Here is a 24,581-nt window from a genome sequence, read left to right as displayed (position 1 = left end):
GTTTAAATTATAATAGTGGTTAAAGCACAGGTGGGACACCAGAGTACAAACACAGTGAAATTAAAGATGCTGCATTTTATGTCTGCCATGAATTTACAACCTGATGTCCTTCTAACATTGTGTTTTACCAGCCAGTAGACACCAGAAATAGCACCAATGCCTGTATTTCAACAGTTAAACCACCTGTTAGGTCTTTACCTCACCCACTTTTAGGTCTGTCCTTCCGCTGAGAAGTAAACAATCATGTCTGTTTTCCACAAACAAGCAACTATTTGCTACTCTTCATCAGGAGTTTGAAAGTTAATCAGGTGCCTATTTGCCATACTGACCAGCTAGTCCTCCTACTTTAACTTTTGTCTCTTCTAAAACCCCCAAACACAATTTGAAAACACTAATGGCAAAACATAAATCTCACCTTTGGGTTCCTCATTCAAGTAAGTAGTGAAATGCAGCCTCTTTGTGGTTCGCTCAGCCACAGGCCTTTTCCACAGCTCATATTTTTACCTTGTCATGGAGGAGAAAGCACAGTTGTACATAAACAACAACATTAACGACAACTGTATTCAATTTAAGAGTGATAGTTCCAGGATCCTCATATTTTGCTGTCTGGCTGTCTGTCGTGGCTTACAGAGACACTTATCTGAACAGAGTCATCATTAACTAAATCTCCCTCACCTGCACTTTCCAAAGTCAGAACGTCTGCTGTGAATTGAGTCTATTACTTCCCCCAGAGGGCTGGTGTTTAACTGTTGGTATGAACAGCACCATTCATAGTGGGTGCTTTACCTCCAGCTGCCATAGGGGGTATAAAGAGCTCATCCCACACTCTAAATCTGACTTGCACGAGTCAAAAGAGAAATTTACGCTCCATCAGAAGTGTTTTCAATTTTTATTATTTAGATTTTTTTTTTAAAGTTCCAAGAGAGGGAACTCTTTATGTTTTTTTTTCCTGTTTAACTCAGCATTACAGCTGAGCATAAAGAACTTTGTAAGATTTACGCCTTGTGGGAGTTTTTAATGAAGCCTGACAGAGGGCAACGTGATATGATGCTACACACCAATCAGTCACAACCTTCAAACCACTGACAGGTGAAGTGAGTAACATTGATTATCTCATTACAATGACACCTGTTAAGAGGTGGGGTATATTAGGCAGCAGATGGAGTCAGTTGATGTGCGGGAAGCAGGAAAAATAGGCAGTGTGAGGATCTGACTGAGTTTCATGACGGCTGGATGCCTGGATCGTAGCATCTCCAAAACAGGTGTTCCCTGCATGTCGTGATTAGTAACTGCTCTCACAGAGGAGCCAATGTAGCACAAACTGTTAAAAACCTCAATGCTGCTATGACAGAAGTGTGTCAAAACTTGGGAAGCATCACAGCGTGCTGCATATGTGGATACGTCACTGCAGAGCCATAAAAGTGATCATGCCGACCCCTTCCTATGGCTGAAAGCACCTTCAACATGCAAACGAACATCCAAATTGGACCATAGAGCAAAAGGAAGAAGGTGCCTGGTATGATGAATAACATTCTTTTATGTAATGGGGATGGCCAGGTGCGTGTGCATTGTTTTACCTGGGGAAGCAATGGTAATTTTTGCTGAAGAATCTTTGATTTTTAAATGTTACTCTGACATGTAGCACCTACCTAATTGTTGCAGACTAGATACACTCCTTTAGCAGCCATATTCCCTGATGGTAGTAGCCTGCAAGCATTGTTCAGGAATGGTTTGCTGACCAAGTTCAAGGTGTTGACTTCCAAATTCGATTTCAATCTGATCAAGCATCTGTTAACAAGCCCAATCAATGGAGACTTGACCTCACCACTTCCAAGACCTAAAGGACCTGCTGTTAATGTTTGGTACCTGATACCACAGGACACCTTCAGAGGTTTTGTACAGTCAAGTACTTGACGGGTCAGATGTTTTGTTGGTATGAGGGAGACCTACATGGGTATTTCACAAAGTTCATAGATTCACCCGGACACAAGGCATAGCTGAATACCATAACGCCTTATATCACTGTCCACAAAAACTCAAATGTTTGATGCAATCAAAGGAAAAAGGAGAGGAAGCCTTTGAGCAGGTCATAGAAGCAGCCATATGAGGCTTAGAACTGTTACAACTTTGTCACCTGGCCTGGTACCATCATGCATCCATCCATGATCTACACACCACTTAATCCTCATTAGGGCCGTGGGGCGGTGGGGCTGAAGTCTATCCCAGCTGACTTTGGATGAAGGCAATGGACACCCTGGACAGGTCACCAGTCTATCACAGGGCTACAAATAGAGACCATCACACTTGCATTTACACCTACGGGCAATTTAGAGTTGCCAGTTAACCTCAGCGTGTTTTTGGACTGGGGGAGGAAGCCGGAGAACCCAGAGAAAACCCACGCATGCACAGGGAGAACATGCAAACTCCATGCAGAAAGATCCCAGGAAGGCAGGGACACGAACCGGGGATCTTTTAACTGCAAGGCGACTACCAAGCCACTGTGGCTCTGTCTTCTGTTTCCCAAACTAAAATCCAATTTGCATGGTTGCACTTTTCAGAGTGAAGTCCTGCCTGCTGTTGAGGAGTATCTGAAGGCCTAAGATGAGACCTTTCTCGCAAAGAGATCGTCAAGCTCGAACATCGGTCGACTGAGTGCATTAAAGTTAAAGGAGACTATGTTGAAACATTATGTCAGAATAATCTTTCTCCTGTCATGTTTTCCTTACCTCAGACATAATATTTGTCTGGTGTTTTTCATGTTGTTGCTGAATGGTACATACTAGTCGTACTTACCAGGTGCAGTTTGCAGGCATAAGCCTAGCATGAGCTGATCACTTCAGTTCTCCATCCCTTAACTCTGTGAACCATTTCCTTTGCAACAAGAAACAACAGCAACCACTTTCGGGCTATTACAGGGGGTCCTCGACTTACATTGGAGCTCCATTCCTACTGTGTGACGTAAGTCGATTTTCACCGTAAGTCGGAAACCTTGGTGAAAATGTAAACAAAGCCTTTACGTGCATCACGATATCAATTAGCTTACATATTTGTACAAGTACAGTAACGAAAACAGTCATTAGCTCACAATGAAACACAACTCTGTAGGTGAATACAGGCGAAAATGTAAACAAAGCTGTCTTAGAGCACCGTGTGATGACTGTACATACAGTATTCATCCGCTCCGCTCGCCAACTAGTTCCACTAAACCTGTTCTGATGTAACGATATAAGTTAAACTGAGGACCGGCCGTAAACAGTTCCGACGTAACGACAAAACAACGTAAACTGAGGACCTCATGTACAGTGAAAAGTTCACATTTCGCTAGGGCTGCAACTAACGATGAATCGATGAATCATCTCAGTACGATACATCATCAAAAGCTGAAGTGAGCGCGCAATGCAACAGAAATCAGCGCGGACATCCGCTCTGTATCGTGCATATACTATATATTCACGATACAGAGTGGATGTCCATCCGTGTTCCGCACTCCGTTCGAACGGTGATTTCTGTTGCATTGTGCACTCACTTCTGCTTCTGATGATGTATCGTGCTCAGACGATTCATCGTTAGGTGCAGCCCTACATTTCAGGATTTAGATTTTGCAGCACAGTAGTATGATGCAGCCAGATCACACCCAGAAACAGATAAGAAATTGTACCATTTACACCATAACATGTCCCTGTATCATCTCTGGTTGGATTAACATGCTATGGGCACTACTGAGTCAATGTGTAGAATTACTTCACAGCATTACTGGATTTTTATGATTCATGCTTTCTTCAAACTAACCATCTGTCAGTTATTTGATTTACTGGATTTGCCAAAAACTGATACTCCAGCAAATTTATCCTATTAAGTTCTTAGAACATACAATAACACAGTATACAATCAAAAACGGCATCCAGCAGAATTATACCCACATCCCTTCTTCCAGCCTGTTCCATACTGACACCTTCATCTCCTATACTCTCCCCTAACACTGTCTCTCAACTGCCGTGGAACACTTCTACAATTTGTCCATGACCGGAGACACAGTAAGTCATTTTGAAAACCCATTTATTCACCTATTTGAGCAAAATTCACATTTTTTTTTTTTGACTCAGTTGCCCCTGTGACTATGGGTTGAAGGCAGTGGACATCAGGACATGCCCAGAAACTAAATGCACAAAAGAACACAGTTAAAACAAGAGGGCTGCAACAAATCTGGAGACTATTAAAAAAAGGGGGGGAAAAAAACAGCATTCAGGAGACTTTACAAGGGTTCATTTAATCCCAAGGATATCTGGGAGATAGCTGTAGAGGGAAGAGCTCATACAAACACTTCACTGTACATACAGATTTACATTGTGTGGGCTTATGATGTATGGTCTTGCCTGGAAATCCCACCTCTGGTATTCTGTACAACAGTCGTGGGTGAGAACTGCATCCCAACTCCAGTCCTGCGCTGTTTGCATGTGTGTGCTGTTCCCGTTGGCCTACAGAGGTGTTAGAATAACCAATCACAGAGAGCTGTACTGTTAAGCTGCACATACAATATAATCTAGTACTATTAATTATAATAAGATAGAAAATTTGGAATGCTGACTGCAGTGTAGGCAAACTGAACACCACCAAATTACTTTTCAGTCCTTGTAATGCGCGCAGGATGTAGAGCTGGGATGCAAGTCGACACAGCAGAGGGAGAACTTGCATCAATTACATTTTTGCAGAATGTTGCTGAGACGAAGAAATGAGCTCGACATCACCGACCTTGTGGCTGAAATGAGTTGTGGTGAGGCAGGGGCTGGGTCTGGCCTCATTTCAATGTGTCCCTTGATTTTGTAAAACCTTGTTTTATTCCAATAATAAAATCAAAAGGTTGAAAATAAAACGCAAGTATATATAGCTCTTTGAGGTCCATTGTAAGTATGATTGGTATTTCTCTTTGTTCTTATTCTTCTTCGCTCTCGTTTTCATGTTCCATGTCCTCCTCTCCGTTCGCTTTGGGTTCTGTTCTGCTGTCGGGATCCTCATCTTCGTCGTCTTCATCCTCCTCCTTGTTATCTTCCACTGTTTCCTCCATTGCCTCCTCCTCTTCCCAGTGCTGAGAAGGACACAACAAAAGACATTTTAAAGCTCAACTCAGAAATGGACGCTATAAAAAATATGAGCAGTTGTGCAGCATTTCGCAGTTTGAATGCTACAAATCTACTGGTTCTTCCTGGCAGAAATGTTGCTAACTTCTGCAGACATTTAGAGAAAGAGCCTCTTTTTGACTGGCCGGTCTTGCTTACATCAGAGTCGTTTTCAGGAAGGCCTTCGTCACCAGAAGCCTCATCTTCATCAGATGATTCTGTAAAGGGCAAGCAAAAGAAAACAAATCCATCAGTTGATAATCCTAAACTGTTTTCATTCCAGCAATACATGCACATACCCTCCCACAAAAGCACTGGAGCAACAACAAAAAGCCTCCCATGCTTCACTTGTTTATACATTTTATACAGACGGATGGCAGGTATTTGCATTTCAATGCCATAGCAAGCCCATTTAGTTATGACAACAGCACTGGATGGGAGGGATGTCAATGTGATTTGATGAGCCTATCTGCCAAGTCCATTAGCCACTCACCATCTGTTTCCAACACACTGACCAGCAGACTTTAACACAGATATTTGTAAGTATTCTGCTGCTTTATGTTATAATTACAAATTTGCGTATATGCTTTACAACTTGAAAACGAGGGAGAGGTAATTACCATAAAGATAGAGGCTGTAAGAATGACATCATGTACAGGGATGTGGTGTAATTTTTTGGCAAGCCAAACAGCCTAAGAGAAGGGTGCCACAAAGAGAAATTACCTGATGCACACTAATTGACATTAAAAAGGGCTGTTGTACCAAACACTGAAAGGACAAGTGCCAGGAACACAAAGTGGAGGATGAAACAGGTCAGTCTGAGAGCCTAATACCATTATTGTGTGCATGTTCCCATCAATTCAGTCAGTGGAGTCATTTAGGCAAACAGCATTTCAAAGTGTTGCTGCATGTAGGTAAAAGGCAGCATTTATGTAACGAAATCACATGTACAATCCTCTAACTGGCAGCCTATTATATGCTTCAGCATGGGATAGGTAACCCTTGTATTCTGACATATGCATCTGCAGCTACTGTAATCGTTCCAGCTCATGCTACAGCATGGGTAACTAATGCATAATAGGGATGTAGCATGGATTTGTCACAAACTGTTGGATATTTAATGTTTGGATTCTCTCAGTTCATTACACCCTGTGTGCCAAACAATTACTGTCAGAAATTGATTTATGTCGAGATATTTCCATAAGAAAACCTCAAGTGTGAACTTCACCTAGAATCTATTGGCAGATCCCAGTTGTTCATTGGCTATGGCATGCTAGCAGGGTTAGCTTTGAGGCTGGGCAGACACTGGACAAATTTTATGAAACATTTATCTGTGTTATGTACTGCAAATTAAGCCTGTATGTTAACTGGCCTTCCTGAGTGACCATAATCTGTCTGTCATCCGCCATGTGGAGCCCCCAGCTGTTTTTGTCCTGTGGCAATTCCAATAAAGTTCTTTTTAACACGAAAGCTTTGTTCCAAATGTTGACAAAAAGAAAGCAAGGCGGCACAATTTGGTGAATTATTAAACGCTGTACTTTTGGGTTTAATGGTTAATTTTAGATTAATTGTGCCTTTGGAAAGCATGATATTATTTGGCAAGCTGCCAGCCTTGGTTGGTGAAGGCTTTAAAATGAAATATCAGCAACAGCCAACAATATCCACTCACTGGGAGTTTAGATAAAGCTGACAAAGTGTTATGCATTCTGTGTCCACAAGTAAGTGAGATTATTACGGTAAGTGACGTAAAATTTGTCATCTCTGTAAGTATGTGGGAATCCGTACGGAACCTTCCACACGTCAGCTTTGTCATGGAAATGCCTTAAATAATGAACCAAACACTTTCCTGGGTCGCTCGAACTGCAGTCGAGAAAGACAGAACTTGTCCATTGCTCTCTCAGAGAACAACATGAACACAGAAGTCTTTTCCCACCGGCTTGTTGTAAATAGCTCCTTGCGGTAAGGTTTCCACAGCATGCAAGAAACTCTAAGACCTTCATTCCTTAAAGACAGGTAAGCTTCTCACTGTGACTCCATTCCTCAGGAGGGCCTCAAGTCCCTATTTCTGACCCTTGTCATGTGTCAAGACTAAAACCAGTGGTCAGCCTCTGATCCTGAACACGTGAACATTTTGTGTCTCTGGAAGTAAGTCAACACATGCATTTTACTATAAATACAAGATGATCATATAAATAAACAGTAGCCTAAAACATTCAAGTGATTTTATTTAGCCCAAAAATAATGCCCACACTGACTGGGCTTCAAGGGCAGTGGTCTGCATGCTTCATAGTAGCGTGTCTGTGCAGAACATGTAGATACGACCTCCTGCACATGTACAGAACCGTGTCCTCCGAGTGGACTCCTGCATACTTGAATAAACGTATAATACCAACTAAGTGTCTGTAGGCGTCTACAAGGGAGTAGAATCAAAGTTTACTGCTTAACAGCGTGTCCTCAGGCTGAGCGTGGACAAAGGTTACATTTATTAACCTGTTTTAGAACTTGTGAATCTGGTTGAATATGCCCTGGTTGAGTCTATTTTCAGGATTCTCTCTGGGAAGGCTGTGGAGGATGGCGTGTTTTGCATCATTTTTAGTAAACTAAAGAAGCCTTATTTTGCCAAGTGAATGGATACATTTGAAAAGCGTTGTCTTTATTGTCTGCCACTGGGCCATCAGGATAAGAGTAGGCATAATGATATGTAAATTCCGCTACAGAAGAGATTTGATGTTCTCTGCAATTGGATGGGAAAAAATATGTGCATATATTGGCATGGGCCAAAATGAGCCATTGTGAGTAAGAAATGGTTCTTAATGTCTTGTCTGGTAAAATAAAATACAGGTTGAACAAGCAGGAAAAATTAAATTAATAAAATAAACCAGTACATTGCATATTGGCAACAATCCAATATTGTGCATCCTCATTATGAATGTTACACTTTGTCTTAGTGAATATTTTTATATTATTTGGTTTATACTTGTATGTAAACAGCTCAGTCTTTCATTATTGAAGTGATGCAGCATTTGAGTGCCTGAACTGCTACAGTAAGATCCTTTTGAATGCTCTTATTTTATAAATACAAGTAGGAAAACTAAAAAGAATTAAGCTTTGTTTTATTTTTTTTATCGCTATCCTAAAACCATGCAAAACGAGCTACTCGAAACAGAGGTTCATACAAAAGTGTGAATTTTGTGTACCTCTAAAGTACAAATAATGTTACTGGTGCAGACAACCACCAGCACATTTGAGGACCTAGCAACTGCTTTGTCGTATTAGCTTTAATTCTAACAAACTGTCTACAAACTATGGTTCACTAACAACTTTAAAGCTTCCCGTCAGATTCCAATGTTGGATCCATAATAAGCTCTGTGCACATCATCATCCACGCAGGACTGTCACACAGGAAAGAACTTCTGCTTCCTGCTCATCAGCTTCTTTTATGAACTTTTTTTTTGTTCAGTGAACCTTCACATCCTGGACCACTGACAGGGGTATTGGAACTCCAGGCACAGGTTAATTATTTCATGAAAGCCAATTTTCTATGTGGTTCAATAAAGCGTTTTATACAGTACGGTAATGAGAAATGAGAGTGAACAGAGCAGGGCCTTGTTGTTCCGCTCAAAGGGGAGGATCTGAACGCTGCCGGTCAGGTTGCCAGGCAACAGGAGCCGTGTTTGCGTGCGGTGCATCACCAACAGTGGCTGCATGATGGGCAACACTGTCTTCATAAACCCAAACCAGTTCAATGCAGTCTTCACCAAAAGTCCCAAATGACTTAAAGTGAATTGACAAGATGATGAATGCCAGTCAGAATAATGAGAAAACAATAGTGTGGTGGGGCACCAACTTCAACGGAGGATCAATGTGACCTGTTGCACTGCAGCATGTTTCAGTAGTCGCTCCAGTCAATCACGCGTTTAAAATTTACAAGTGATGAAACAAGATTATCATTTTAATCCTGTCAGCCGCCACTCCCTCCACTCACTGGACTGCATCACTGGCTCAGGTTAGGATGCTGCACAATAAAATGGAAGAGCCATAGAAACTGTGATGCCACCAGGGGAGAAGGTGTTTTTAAAAAAAAAAGGACAGCTGGGAAACAGAAGGTTACTAAGACTGAGCATAGAAGAACAACACTTACCCTCTTCATACACCAGCTTAGCCGTGTGATCGACATCTGAAACCGTGTTGCTGCTGTCGCTTGTCGCCACCTAGTGGTAGAATGGAAGAAGGTATTAGAGAAGGATTGGTACAGACCACCACATCCTCTTTTCAGATTCCATCCGCTTTACATCCACAACTCTCTCTTTAATTAAATAAATCTTCACTTCCTATCCAGTGCAGTCGTAGAAAGAACTACAATCCTCAAGTGGCAAAACTATTGTGTATGGCTGTAATGTGCATCTTCTGGTAGGATTGTATTTTGTTTTTTATCTGCATATAAACATCATGTCAAGTTAACACATTTGTTACGGCCATATTTGTATACTTCATTCTGTATTTATCAGGTACCGACAATGCAATGCAATAAGCATAGCAGCCTCCATCTGTGTGGTCAACAGTGCAGTCAGAGCTCGGCTGTTACTTGTTTGGTGTGGGATTTTTTGTGTTAAGATATGTCGCACATTTAAGCTGCTTTAACAATGCAATTTCCCCCTCAGGTATGTAGTGTAACTTTCTTGAACAAAAGCGATAATATACAAAGATGTCATCTTTTTTTTTCTTGACCTTTCATAAGAGTCACAGAATGTTGCACTATTCAAATGCTTTCAACAAATCTGGCCCATGTATTTGTTCATCAGCTTAGTCTTTACGGCCCACAGGTTCTACTATTCAGTCTTGCTGGTACACAAGATTTTCATGACATCTTAACAGGATTATGTGTGTAGGAGCAGAAGGGAAGCAAAAAACACTGATGTGTGGTCTTTGAGAAATAAAGATAAAGATCCTGTGAAGTTGCAGTCTAGTAGGGCTGCCTAATAAAGCTGTAAAATATATCATTGTAACGTTTAATTACATATTTTGATAAATATGATAATTATCGATGATGACTGGCTGATTTCTAATGAGTTAGTTTTATAAAGTCCAGCAGAAAATGACTTAATTGGAATTTGACCACTCAAGCCACTTTTTAATAAATAATAAAAAAAATGCTAATAAATATAACTAGATAAAGGAAAAAGAAAATAAGATTTGCTGTCTTTATCTTAATAAAGACAGCAGTTAGCTAGAGGTTAAGATAGAGAGTAAGGCTGAAACGATTCAAGTTACTTGAATAATTTGAATACTAAAATTTCTCAAGGCAAAATTCTCTGAATCGAGGTTTCGTTTAATCTACTTCACACTAGACCCCAGGTCATTAACTGGTGGACCGCGGTTTGAGTCCACACCCAGACTTTATCCTATACGTCCCAGACCTATAAGTGCATCTATTTTAACCAATGCAGCTTTTCTGCTGTTTTGTTTGTGTTTATCGGATCAGAGGGCTGAACTATGAGCAGTTTGACGTAGTCAGACTTTCTTCTTATGAGTCAACAAAAACCAAAACCTCAGTCAGAGTTAACAGGTATGAAGGTGGTTTTCAACTTTCTTTAACTCAGACTTTGTTTCAAACTCGTCACACAAACGGGAGGTTTAACGATCATTTGACTCGTTTTCTTCATTAAATGAACCAGGTTGTTTTAATGGAGAACAACGAGGAATATAAAAATTTATGATGGTGTAAAGCTGTGACTGGAAATGATGTAAGACAGGAATGCTGGTAGAAAACTGTTAAATGCGCGGCAATGTATTTATTTTACTGATCAATGCAGCTGATAATTTCTAACAGACAGCTGCACAATAAAACTATTAAACTTCATATATTCACACATGATATTGTATTGAGGTTCATGTAGGTCTGACACTGTCTCATAATGAAGGAAATCACTTTAAGTTGAACCAAATCAAAGTGAAACTAAAGTTACTGACTGAATATTCTCTGTAATAAATACTAATAAAATGATCAGTTTTCTTATTTGTGTTCTATTAGCTGCAGTACCAGCAGTTTAAACAGACCAAACATAAAAAACATAATGATGTGATTTCTGCATCACCGACTAGATACATATGGGGTTCCCATGGCTTTGAGTTTTAGTTGAATACACCTGTACTATACCATATATGTACAATACACTGAAAAAGTCTGACCATGTCCTGCCTGGATGGCTGTTTCTGTGTTTCTGTTGCACAGCGCACTCATTTCCACTTTTGATGCAGTGAAGCACTGTGCATGCCAAGTGTGAAATCCAATTAATCAATGAATTGCCAGAATAAATGATAGAATACTCGAATATAATAATCAATAGCTGCAGTCCTAGTCCAGAGTGGCTGGCCTTGACAAACCCAGACATCAGCCCTCGGTGCAGGTCATTAGGACATTGGACTTCACAGCACAAGTCCAAACTTGGTCTTCAAGGCTGAAATCAAATAAACGAACTGAAGAAAAGGCCCAAAGATGTGCCAAAACCATTTTGGGAAAACTATCGTATTTAATATTCACACGAGATAAAGTGTGGCTAAAATACAGTAGTTGACGTATATCTGAAGTCTGTCAGCACTGAGAAACTGACAGCATATTTGCATGCAGCAGAATTGCACAAAACTGCTCTCTGCAGCCTGTAATCAAATCAAATGTTTTGTTACATACACAGTTGTACATGGTACAGTGCATAGTAAAATACTTTGTGTGCCTGATGCAGGTTGTACACACAAAACAAAGTAATAGCACAAATGAGACAACTCAGCTAGTAAATATATACTGGAAAGCATCAGGGTTTAACTGTTTTGATCATATAGTTTCTGTGCATTTCTCCCAATTTCCTGCTTTAAATGTCTCCAAATACAACCAGCATCTCTCAGTGGATGTTTTTTGGCCCCAATACATTTCACAGTTAGATTTCAAATGACTGTGAGCTGGGAGTACATTCTGCACTTCAAGGGTATTATTGGGCACTACAACATTAATCAGGGAGGCCATCCAAGCAGCTGCTGCAGCCCAATTCACACCTCCAACACTCACGGAATCCATCCATTTAAAAACACTTGAAGACAATGACACTGTGCATATTTCTGCACATGACGCCTCTTACCTGTGTCGTTAGGAGATACAGTTTCCCGTGCAGCTTTGTTAGCTTGTGGAACATCTTCACTCTGCTCTCAATCATGTGATAAAGGACCCCCAGCTTAGTAACCAGGTCTGGCAGCTGTTGGATACACAGATGGATCAGCTGAAGGTAAAAACATTCCAGCAGCCCAACACAAACAAGACAGCCCTAAATGATGAAGAGACTTCTGCCAAGGCCTCATCTCCTCCGCTAACCACCACTTTCAAATGTTAGCTAGCAGACTTTACTTCACATTTAAAATTGTAATGAGTGGATGCCAACTGTTATGTGAAAGGAAAGGGGTCACCAAAAAGGCAAGTTAGAAAGTTTTCTCTTGTGTAAATCATGAAGAACAGTAAATCAGGGGATGAATGCCAGTTAAACTGTTAGTCTGTCTACAGTGCTATAGTAAAGGGGAGAGGATGCCAAAAAAATCTACGGCATCTATTTACAATGCATCAATGAGCAGAGTAAATGGATGCTCAGCTCTCAGTTGTGTAAGTATGTTGGTCATAGTCACAGATAGACAGAGGCAACCACACCTTCTCTCTTGTATGGTGGAGGCAATGTAAATGAAATAAAAACATTATGTAGGACTGAACAAACTGATGAAAATATAGAATTGTAATTTTTCTGACAGATGCAATTAAAAACATTTACAAAGTGAAGCTTCACTTCAGTATTCACTGAGTAACATCTTTAAAACACACGATGGAGCGGTACCACTACCACACAATGGGGACAGCAGGAATTTGTAAAACCATTAACACAACAGTTTAAAGCCTGAGTCAGACATTCCACATAGTATATATCCTAAAATGCAGCCTTTGCAATTTGCTAATTGCATTGTTTCCAATTGCAATTTCAGTTTGAAATCGATTAAGTGTTCAGCTCCAGTACAATGTTGATAGAAGACCAGTGATGTGCACGGGGTGTTTGTTTATGTGCTTTTGTTATTTAAACTGCTATGTGCTGTACTTAAAGCAATCACAATGTGCACCACTTGGACCCTGGACAGGCTACAGCGTGTGTCTGTACTGGAGACATTACAGACAATAAAGCAACTGGTGGCTTCATCTCAGCAGTGCAGGCAGAGTGCGAGGCTTGTCAAATAGACTCACCGATGCCAGGTATGATGTGTGGTGCATGAGTACAGCCTTGAGCCACCGCACTATTAGAACTGCCCTGTAGGAAAGAACAAACGGATATGCTGTCAAGAACGTGGACCAGCAGCAATACACATGAGCATCAGTGTGTGATGTCTAATGTGTGCAAGCACTGCATTAAAGCCGTTTTGTCAAGCTTTTACTTACGTAAAAGGATGCCCTTGGAGCCTCTTTGTGAGCTGTAGAGGAGATACAGCGTTGATTAAAGACTGCAGTTAACACAACCTCACTCACAAATCTAGATAACAGGACAAAACATCTGAACAAGTTAATGCAGCTTCATATAAAACAACAGGTTTCGAAGACAAAAAACTAAACTTTTTGTTTTTAAATCCTGCACAGAAAAGTGCCATTCACCTCTTCAACCAGTGGCAGAACAGCAGGGAGGGGTAACCGAGCAACTGTCTTCTTTATTACCATCTCTTTGCGAGTCTGCAAAACTTTCTGTAGGAGAGAAAGTAAAGAATGCTTACATAGAACAGCCTGCATTTAAATTCAACTTGCTTAACTGTAAAAACTTGTAGATGTTGGACTTCATCAAAGTCCAAACATTCAGACTTGGTTTGAAAGATGTTCCAGGCATTGACATTATACACCCAAATCAATGTGGGATTTGTCTGGTATTACATAAACTCATGCAAAACAACTTTGATTTTCTGTCTAACCGAACTCAAAGTTTGATTTCTGAGCTCAGACCCTGGAAAGAGAACTTACATTTAGGATGCTGGCGTCATTGCTCTCCAGGCCCTGCACCAGGAGTACCGCAAAATTGTCTGTCTGTAATGAGGCCGTCCCTTTAGGAGCTCCCTTCTCGATGGAGACTGTAGACAGATCAATTTCACCAAGCCGCTCTGCTATTGACATCTACAGAGGAACAGTTATTTTAGGTGTGGAGGAATTAGCATATATCTGTTCACACACTAAATGTATCTATTTTATGCAGGTTTGACACAAAATCTGCATCACAGAAATGATGCAAAACGCTATACTACCATGTTCTCATATTTGCATAAAATGACTTCAAATTAAAAAGGATTTCAGACCAGGTTTTAGACAATCTTCTTCGTATGAAGAGAGGAAAAACAGAGTGGATATGTGTATGTTACCAAAGTAAATTAAAGGGAATAAAATCAATGTAAACGTATTCAAAAAGTGCAGAATGATATTTATTGTCATCAAACAGGTCTTTTAATCACCTTTTAGGGGGTTGGATGAGGATGTATGCTCTATCAGTTAATACAGCATCCTGATCACATGTCATCTATTAAGAACCTCTCCCGGCTGATTAGGATGGGTGTGTGACTAACGCCTGCTCTAACACTGTACTGAAAACATTTCTGCTCATTAAGCTGGTTTGGGGTGGAAGCCAAGAAGCTGTCAGAATGACAGAAGAATGTAGTGAGCCAGCGTCTGGTGCACCTTCGGCGACACAATGATTACCTCTTTGGTGTCGGTGTCTTTTTTCCTCTTCTCTGATCCCTGTGAGGTTCCTTTCACCAGGGCTTGGTGACCAGGAAGCCCTGGGACCAACACTCTACAGTTGGCTTTGACAATTGGAGTTTTCACCTACAAGAGGCAATTTCAGTCAGTCACAAGAAACGTTTGAAGACATCAAGAGTGTGCCGAAATTTTACCAGACTGTTCAGGTCTTAATGAATCACAGTAAAGAAAACGAAGACATGATTGTTACCTTGGAGACGGTTGTTTCCATTGAGAGGGACAAGCTGGTCTGAACATCTCGGGTCAGGCACACATGTCTCTCTGCTGTGTTGATTTCCTGTACAGGTGGGAGAAATGGGCAGCAGGGAAATCAAGAGTTTGATCAACACTGGTTTTTCATGGCTGAAAACACAGCACTATTTCTTGGAAGCTTTCAAAGCCAGATGAAAATCTACTAAATGGATCTTCCCAAACAACGGCAAACATTTTCACAACTAGAACTCCTGTAAAATCTGACAGTCTTTTACAACAAAGACACGAATGGCTGTATATTGCAGGATGTTACAAAATGGCTCAGTACTCAGTTGTCACTCATGAGGATTTATGTGCAACTTTGAGCCTAACTCCACCCACTGCATAACACCAAAAAATGCCAAAAACTGGATAGGGGTTTGAGAGAGGGGCAAGAATGGGTATGTGAGACAGAAGTTGCTCAGTGACACAGAATCTGCCACACCTATGCTCCCAGAGGGCTTTGAGGTGGACGACTTTTGCCACAAGAACCTCCTGAAGCAGACACTAGTGAGGTGGCCCCAGGTCCTATCGATTCATGCTGCTGGCTCCAGCCTGAAGCTGTGCGCCGCTCATTACAGACTGTTAACATTTACTTTTAATTGTTTGACATAGATTAGCTCCCAAAGGGTTTGATCTATGTCAGCGCTGGCCTTGAAAGGCCCATGATGATTTCAAACAGTAGATGGTGTGTTGAGCCACTTCAAACCCATGACATTTTAACACATTTGGGATGACAGACCAATATACACACAAGGTCTGATGTGTTTCATCACATGCAATTATTTAATTTACGGCTCACAAACACGTTAATGCGTGCACCACCTCTTTAGTATTACTATAAATCACCAGGGTGAGGCAATTTCACTGTCCTGTCACTTGTACAATACAAGAAGATACACCAGTCAATCAGCTGCCTCGTGGTTAATTATTCAGATAAAATAAAATTATTTATTAAATTATTTTAAAAAGTTGTTTGTACTACTGTACAATTTCAGAGGGTGTCATATTACTTGTATGACAAACATGGCTGCCAACATAACGGATTATATTTCAGTGACATCCTGTGTACTCACCACTTTCTCCATTACTGGCTGTAGGTGGTTGCCATAGGCCAGCAGGACAGTTCGAGTATCGGCTCCCAGCGCAGCTGCCAGCAGGGGGATTGGCATTGGGGACTCCTTTGTGTCTGACATCTGCATCGTACACGAAGGTGACAAGGGCTTCTTACAGGGCCTGTGAGGACAGATGTTTAGGCAGGCCATGGCAATTAAACAACAATTAAACAAAACCGTTTGACATGTACATCACAGCTTTTAATTTCTAACAACTAGAGGATTCCTTGTGACACACCCATTTTCAAATTTAGAATGGCACACATAATATGGGTCAACTATTGTTCCCATATCCCCTAACAACCATTAGGAGGTCCATCTAAAAATACACCTGTTTTAGGGCTCAAGAGCAATATTTCACACTATTCGCACTGGCACTACAAAGTCTCTCAGATAGTAACTCTATTGCCAGATGTAGTGGTTCCAGTTCTGTTTTATGGTAATAAAAGAAAGAATGTGCATTAAATAAAAGAAAAAATTATCCCAGAATTAATTCATTTTACCATATGCCACAGGAGTACATTCATAATGAAATTACAAGCAAAACAGATTAGTATGTGGGACAAAGTGGAACACAGTTTAACATCAGGCACAGTATTAAACTCAGACCATAAACGGACACTAAAAATCCAAACTGCAGATATACACTAGGCTGTAAACAGTGTACCGAGGAGGAGTGGATAGTAACAACTACAACTCTTGTGTTTCATGATGTCCTGGAGGACTGTGATGAACCGCTAGAATTCTGTATTGTTAGTATAGGTACAGCAAGTCAATTTTCCTTTGAAGAAGAATTTCTAATATGAATTTAGAAAAAACTGTCTGCTATTTAGACATTTGACATGCTGTGTTGAATTCGGCACACAGCTTGGTTTTCTACTCATTTGACAGCAAAAGCTTGTGGGAACAGAAGCTGCTTTTTGGACTATGCATGAGTCCCTTTGCATTGCTTGCACAGCATGCCTTTGTCATCCAGTTTAAAACTCTTGTGCTTAAAATGTGGTGCAGCTTTTGCCAATTGTGTGGTAGGACAACTGCACAGTGTGTCACTGATCAACACAACTTCTCTCTTCTCTATCCTTCTCTCCATTATATCTAAGGGAGGGACAATCTGGTAACCACTAAGATCATGCTACATATTTACTCTATCTGCACATTGTCCTGTGGTTTCCTGGTTGTGGTAGCAGAACATTGAGATGAACTTGATACAAAGTAAGATCCAATCACTGTTTTGAGTACCTTTGCTATACTAGCTACTAGTGTTAATGTGCTCATGCAAACCTCCTCTGATAAATCTGCAGTTTGCCCGTAGCCACCCACTATTCTAAAGTGGAGTTTATTTTGCAGCTGAACAAGTACAACCACTGAATGACAACAACGCCACCTTAAAAAATGGCTGTATTTTGGAGTCCTCTGTTTTAGGAGTTCCATTTGGGCTGTAACGAAGGCTTCAGTAGTTAAAACTGCTGATTGCCAGAATTTGATTAAAACTTTGGACTAACTTAGGGAGTTAAACAGCAGGAAATGCCTGGTGCTGAAATTTTCATACAGTTAACATTCCACTGCCATATGTTGCCTAGACTGAGCAAGTACACAGGGCTTTAAGGACTTACCCATTTAAAAAGTGCTCAAAGAGGTGCAGCTGCCCGTCCTTACACACCACTGCCAGCCTCACAGCCTATGAAAAACAAAAGACCACTGATAAAACATTTGCACATAAAAACAGGTATTACAACACAGAGCTCCAGAATAATCGCACAGCAGGAAGGCACATTTTAGCAAAGCTTTTTGCAAATGCTTAAATGCAGTATTCTCTTAAAATAAATGTGGTGCATAGCCTCATTTCTAAACGCTTGTTTAGTCATTTCTACAGAATAATGGTAGACTCAGCAAGCAACACAGTTACACAATCCTTCAGTTTTAACCATTTATGTCTGATGTGTACAAGTTCACGATGGACTGCAAGTCATTACATACATGCATAAAAGGGAACATTTGAAAAACACAATAAGATATGTCTCTAACCTCTTCCTTGCTGTTGGACGCAACGAGGTCGATGTGTTGCGGCTCATCTGTCAGCGTGAAGGACACCACCGAGTTCTTGTCCTTCCCATCTTCTCGTACTTGCCTACAGTGAGATAGCTTCATATTAGTTATACAAAAGCACAGCCAAGGGCAGCCACAACTTATCATGGAATTGCACAGCATCACAAAGAACTGAAGTTCAGCCCCAGCCGCTGCCTTTGCACTTACCACACACTGAGCAGTCGATCGTGTGCAGCTCCTGAAAGAAAATAGAGGCCGTTGCTGTCAGGAGGTCGCGTGGTGGCAAAGCACAGGGTCGTCACAGCAGTGGAGTGGCCAGTGAATTTCTGCAGAGAGAGAAACCAACAGCTATGTCACAACCATGTTTGACTGATTTATACCCTTCACTGGTTCTTTGTCCACAAGTCATCATTGCAAGCATCTCCGATGAAACGGATTCCTCTCGAGTTTGGCTACAAACACATCTATATAAAAACTAAGTCTATTAGGTGATCGTGGCCAAATGAATCAACACATAAAAATACAAAACAGCTGATTAAGAAGGACTCACCCTGTAAACCTCCTTGGTTTCCAAGTCCCACATCTTAATCGTTTGTCCTGCTGAAAGCAGCAGTTTCCCATCAGGACTCACACACAAACTGGTCACTGCTGCACGGTCGGCCTTCCACTTACTGTGTCAACAATAAAGACACAACGACAACATTAGGTTCATGTCTGCTGCACTTAATGACAATTATCAAAAAGCAGTTATATAGGATTAAATTTCCTCTCTTGCTGACATGAGTAAAAACCCCACTAGATTGTGTTTTCTATCACAGCACTTGTCATTCACCTGGTTGATGATGATTTACTGTTGCACTGAGAACAGCAAGAAATAGCCTAACAGTCACACTACATTCCCAACCATTTTGCAAATGGGCTTTAGGGGGCATCAGGTGAGTATTCATGTTGACATGAATGTCCATGATGGCTCGTGTTGGTTGTGCTGGTACACAGTACTTAAGACTGCACTAAATAGAAGCTACGTTCCAATCAAACAAGTGCCATGCCATTCAGCGTAGGTGATCATTTCCCTCCATCTAATCTGATCTTTTGCTTTCTGAATTGTGATTGTTGCCCGTTCCATGTGTCGCCATGATGTCAGTCCATGTATCATTTTCATTCTCCGTCTGCCTCGGCCTCCTCTACCCATTAATTTTTCTAGCTGTGACAATATATTCCAGGGTCTCTTTCCTTATAATGTATCCAAAAATGTTGCTTGGCATTTCCTAATTGTGTTCAATAGTGTATAATTTGTGTTTAGTATTTTTAAAACATCTTCGGTGGTTATCCTGGCCGTATAAGATATACGTAGCATGCTGCTGTAAAACCACAACTCTGCTGCAATGACTTTGTTTGACATTTTATTATTTAGATTTAAGTTATTTTAAGGTTAGCAAAAATTGAAGTAGCAACTTGTATGTTTTGGTCAGTCCTGTGACAAATGTCAGCAAACATTTGCTTAGTCAAGGCAAAAGCTATTTTCTACACAAAATTGTGTCTGTACCAGTCAGTGTTAATAAGTGTTCCACTTATGGGTAAATCTTGCTTTCTGCGTTAGGTGAGTCAAAATGACAAAACTCTGATCATCGCCCAAGTGTGTGAGGGCTCCATCAGTGTACATCCCAGTGCCAACTGTGCATGTGCCAGGAAAAAAATACTGATGCTTGTTTGGGTGAGACGCTTTGTGCAGAGTTTCCCCATGATCCACACATTTATTTTTCATCATTAGGAGTTGTAGTAGAAATAGCTGCTGTTGGACTTGGGCGCCAGAGCACAGAGAAAACTTCTGAATTCTCCAGAAATCCTGTGCCTTGTCCGCACACTGTGGATGGGATGGGAAGGCGGCAGGCTACCCTATAGTCGTGGCACACCTCAGGGATAATCGGTGAAACAGGGCTACTTTCTAATGTGTAACTAGCTATAATAGTTTGCTGCTACATCCTGTAAAGAGGGTGAAGGCATGTCATTATTCTTTTTCCTACTTAAGTGATGAGCCTAAAATTTAACAGCTACTGACAATAGCACACTTTACTGTTGCACTCCAGGTAATACCAAGAACAAGCAGAAAAAGGACCAAAATGCTCACTACTCTTAAAAAAAAAAAAAAAAAAAAAAAAAAAATTGCATACCACAAATAGGCTTTAGTGAGCATCAACTGAGGGTTCACAGCGACATCAGTGTCAATGATTGTACCAGCCAACTGTGCTGCTGCTGTATAATCCACCAGACAAGTAGTCATCACGATGAAATATAGTGATACAGCAGGATGATGGCATGTTGGTGTATTCAGTGCTTGCCACTCTTTTTTGAGCAAACTACAAGCATTTTCTGTGCTTATAAAAGTAGCTGACAGTTTACAGCAATGAAAAGAAAAAAAACATATGAGATGACTGTATGAGTGACTGAGAAATCCTTTATTTGCAAGCCAGACTTGGACGAGTTAAATAATAAGTAAATGTTAAAACTTTTTGCACTGCACACTTTACTAACTCAGTAAAACTGGCCCCTGCAACCAGTATGGTATTTTCCTGGAAGGATTTACAACCTCTGCATCTTCCAGAAATGGGTACAGAACCTTTCTTAACACTACTCAAGCAATAATTCCTAGAATTGTCTTTTGCTTGGCAGCTCTGTCTTTTTTGAGCATTGACAGTTAGCGAAAGTATTCTTAAGGAGGTAAAACAGCCTATGATGCATTCTCCACCATACTTCTTAAGGCACATGGGTTTGGTGACAGACAATTGTGGGTTGCTCTTTTCAAATGAATCATGCCTGCACCAACTGCCAGTTCTAAGTGACAGATTAATAATGACATCAGATTCTGTTACACCGTATGATGATCTATCAGCCACACTGAACCAGGAATTTATTACAACCTTTCTATAGAAACGCTGCATGAGTGAGCAGCAGGAATAAATAAATAACAGCCAGTAGTTTCAATTAATGTCACACTGACACTAAGTCAAGTAAAGGAAATGATTGCAGATTTAAACTGTCGCATTTTGTCCACATTTGAAGTGAACAGAGCCCTCCTAAATCCTGTTCTAATGATTTTCTCAGAAAACAGCTCCAAAGCAACAGTCTCTACTCCGCAGCCGTTACACATAGATGTTACAGGTGGAGTAGTTGAGGATGTGCAATATATTGGGGATACTGAAAAAACAAACACCTCCACTAATAGCAGAAGAGATCAGTAAAACTGTATCAGCTTGGGAAAAACAAGCTCCTACATTTAAGGACTGGTTTGGCGTGTTTACACCATCCTGCAGGTTACTGATCAGTTACACCACATGTTCACTAAAGTGGAATTACCAAAATGTCAAGCAAAACAAAGATCTGTGCGATTTTACAGGCCAGGAGAAATCAAAGCAAATAGCTAAGTTACTCATGCTGCTGCTGTCAAACACCACTACATCAGCCTGAAGTTATTTAAAGGTTAGCAAAGTGTGATGTAGATAACACTGAAAGAGCAGCTTCTACTTTGTAGCTTTCACCGGTCACAATGACAAATGTTATCAGCAGCAGGTTAGATCAGCTGTCACTAACTGCCAGTTATTCTACAACAGCTACAGCTAAACTTGGCTGCTGTCTGGCTGGTATCTTCTCGACAAGCTGCTGTCTGTAACCATCACTGTGTAACACCAATGAGCAACTGTGTCTTTTAAGTTTAATAGGACAATCAAAGTGGAGAAAATTTAAATAAAATGTTAGAAGAATAAGATGTGTGCTCCTGGACATAACAGTAACTGCATTTGCAAAGAAACATCTGCACGGTCCAAGAGACCGAACGGTAAGCATCTTAACTCCAGTGGTGTATGAAGTGACACACTGAAAATAATTCATTTTCTTCCCCATCTGCTTCCGTACTGCAGACTATAGCTCTCTCTGAATGTATCAGAGTTTCTCTTTTATTTCATTTACAAGTGTAAAAAACTCATGAACTGTGATTTGTTTCCAGGGTGCACCTGTACACTGTTTTCCATGGGAACATACTATATGTTGAAAGAAAAAGTAGATACTGGCCTTCTCGTCTTGCCCGTCTGCAGGTCCCACTCTACGATATTTGTATCGTCTGAGCCGCTGTATAATAAGCTGTCTTCAGGGTGCCACTGGACACAATTTACTCCTCCACTATGGCCTCCATCCTGTCAGAGACAACACTTGAATTAGCATTACACTGTATGTTAAAGCTGAATGCAATACCAATGCTGTTTCAATATCTCATTTTGGCAAAAAAAAGTTTCTCTTCAAAACTATATCATGGGTAGTTCATGAAATTAGCTTTCTGAGTTAGACATGTTTTGCAACACACTTTTTACTCTCCTGCACATGCTAAACAAGTCATGTTTTGCCAAATGTGTACAGTCTGTAACTCACCAGGGTACAATGCAGTGCTCCTTTCACTGTACTGTAGATGAGCACACTGCCAGCTGCTGTGCCCATTGCCAACAGGTCAGCCTTCTCCTCCACCTGCACAGCCTCCGATTTCCTCTTCTTCCTCTGAGGCCCCTCCTGAAACACACACATTGTTAAAATTTACAGTTTGAATAATGACATGCTTAACATTTTCAATACTTGCACAAATTACGCCATAGGTGCTTGGCACACATGAAGGTTTACTTGTAATAACATTTGCACATATTAAGCCACCAATATGTTTCCAAATCCATATCAACACAGTGACAGCTGATCAAAGCCAACAGTGTCTCTGACCAACCGATACTCATATAAGATTGTTATTTTTAACAGCGAATTAACAACTGGTAAAAATGTTAAGTTAAGCGCATCCCACAGAATATTAAAAAGTTCTGATCTGCGACTCACTGTACATTCTACGATTATCTTTACTGGTGTGAAACCGCTTGTATATTGCCATTTTAGAAACTGAGCTACAACTTGTGGACCTCTCCTTCTATAAGTGTCATGGTGGCACGCGCTTGTGGAAACTTCGGTGGGCTGATGCTAACTTGAATAACGACTTTATTTGTAGTAATAACGGTCTAAAACCAACGAGAAACAACCGGCCGGAGTAATGTCGCTCCAGTGAGCATTCTTTACAGTAAGTTCATCATGAAATATCAAAGTAAGACACTGTACGTGTTTTGTGGAATCACCATGTGGGACTAACATGTGCGTTCTGCGCAGCAGCTGAAAGCTAGCTAGTTGCTAATGGCGCTACCCTGCTAACCACGTCTGTCTTAGACACATTAAGCGCCTGCAAAGACACACAGGCTAGTCTTTCACGCTTGTTAATAACTTCCCGTTGTCAATAATGACACTTTTCTTGTTGAGACGTGTACACCTCCATAAGAATGATCACAGGGAGCTCGCTAAGGCCTCGCTAGCTTCTGGAGCTAACAGCAGCCACACGTACCTTGACTGTCCGGCATGGTCCCCAGGCTATGCACGTACAAGTGGCACTCAAATGAGCTGAAGGCACAAACTCCTGATGAAGTGTTTTACTATCTGTGTTCCAAATACGAAGCCTGCCATCCTGGGCACACAGTGCTAAGTACTGTCGTGATTTAGGTGAAAAAACGCAGGGTAGCTGCAGCGAAGCATTACCACCATCAGCCGCCATTTCTGAAACGCTGCTTGCGTCTGCGTGCTCTGTGGTTTACACAAACACGTGGGGCCTTCAGAGGACATGCGCGTTAGCGCGTCAGGAGCTCCTCCCCTCCCATTGGCTGCCAGACACCGAGCAGGTTTATTCGTGCTGCCTTCAAATATCCTCGTAACATCCGAAGCTAACACAGACTTAAATATAAATACCCCACTTTAAAACGTGTACCGACAAAATAGCTGACATGGCGACGGATATTACAGTTCTTTCACAATTATATATAAATAACACAACGTGTTGGTATCTATCGCTGTGTCGTGTTGTAATCTATCCCCTTGAGTTGTAAATACGCGTTTTGAGCTTTATTACTGTATTGTATCGTTCTCAAACGCATCAACGACAAATAACTTTTTTTGCTGTATGTGGCTGCATTGAGTTGCCACGTAGAAAAATGCAAATAACCGAATAAATGCATCTGAAAACCCGGTTTTGCAGCCAAAATAATATTTTATTTATACACATAAATACTATTAGTATACTATTGGATTGCATTAAGGTGTCGCGCAGAAGAGCGTGATTAACAAAACTTCGTGTTGTTTGTGGCTCTGATTTTAATGCAAAAAATAACCTCGGATTTACATCACACATATTTCATGAAA

General features: G+C 40.9%; 1 protein-coding gene across 1 annotated transcript; it reads right to left on the bottom strand.

Moving 5' to 3' along the window:
* Positions 1 to 4,039: 4,039 nt before the first annotated feature.
* On the bottom strand, positions 4,040 to 23,972 carry wdr43 (WD repeat domain 43). Its single transcript, XM_023292937.3, has 18 exons — positions 23,734 to 23,972; positions 22,737 to 22,871; positions 22,383 to 22,504; positions 18,868 to 18,988; positions 18,525 to 18,643; positions 18,297 to 18,399; positions 17,885 to 17,949; positions 16,233 to 16,392; positions 15,116 to 15,202; positions 14,866 to 14,991; positions 14,140 to 14,289; positions 13,783 to 13,869; positions 13,573 to 13,604; positions 13,381 to 13,444; positions 12,245 to 12,358; positions 9,256 to 9,325; positions 5,274 to 5,332; positions 4,040 to 5,083 (listed from the first exon to the last, which is right to left on the bottom strand). The coding sequence occupies exons 1-18, from the start codon at positions 23,938 to 23,940 to the stop codon at positions 4,931 to 4,933; spliced, it is 1,974 nt and encodes a 657-aa protein (XP_023148705.1). The 5' UTR covers positions 23,941 to 23,972; the 3' UTR covers positions 4,040 to 4,930.
* Between the last annotated feature and the right edge of the window lie 609 nt (positions 23,973 to 24,581).

Source organism: Amphiprion ocellaris, chromosome 20, assembly GCF_022539595.1.
Source record: "Amphiprion ocellaris isolate individual 3 ecotype Okinawa chromosome 20, ASM2253959v1, whole genome shotgun sequence".
Taxonomy (NCBI): Eukaryota; Metazoa; Chordata; class Actinopteri; family Pomacentridae; genus Amphiprion; species Amphiprion ocellaris.
This window is presented reverse-complemented; position numbering and strand designations above follow the sequence as displayed.

What these genes read in the sequence shown, in the direction of transcription:
- wdr43 (XM_023292937.3), bottom strand. Translation starts at nt 23,940, where the DNA reads ATGGCGGCTGATGGTGGTAATGCTTCGCTGCAGCTACCCTGCGTTTTT. An exon ending in GAGCACTGCATTGTACCCTG is followed by an intron (nt 22,505 to 22,736) that starts GTGAGTTACAGA and finishes TGTCTCTGACAG; the next exon opens with GATGGAGGCCATAGTGGAGG. An exon ending in TTTGAGCACTTTTTAAATGG is followed by an intron (nt 16,393 to 17,884) that starts GTAAGTCCTTAA and finishes CTGTCCTCACAG; the next exon opens with GCCCTGTAAGAAGCCCTTGT.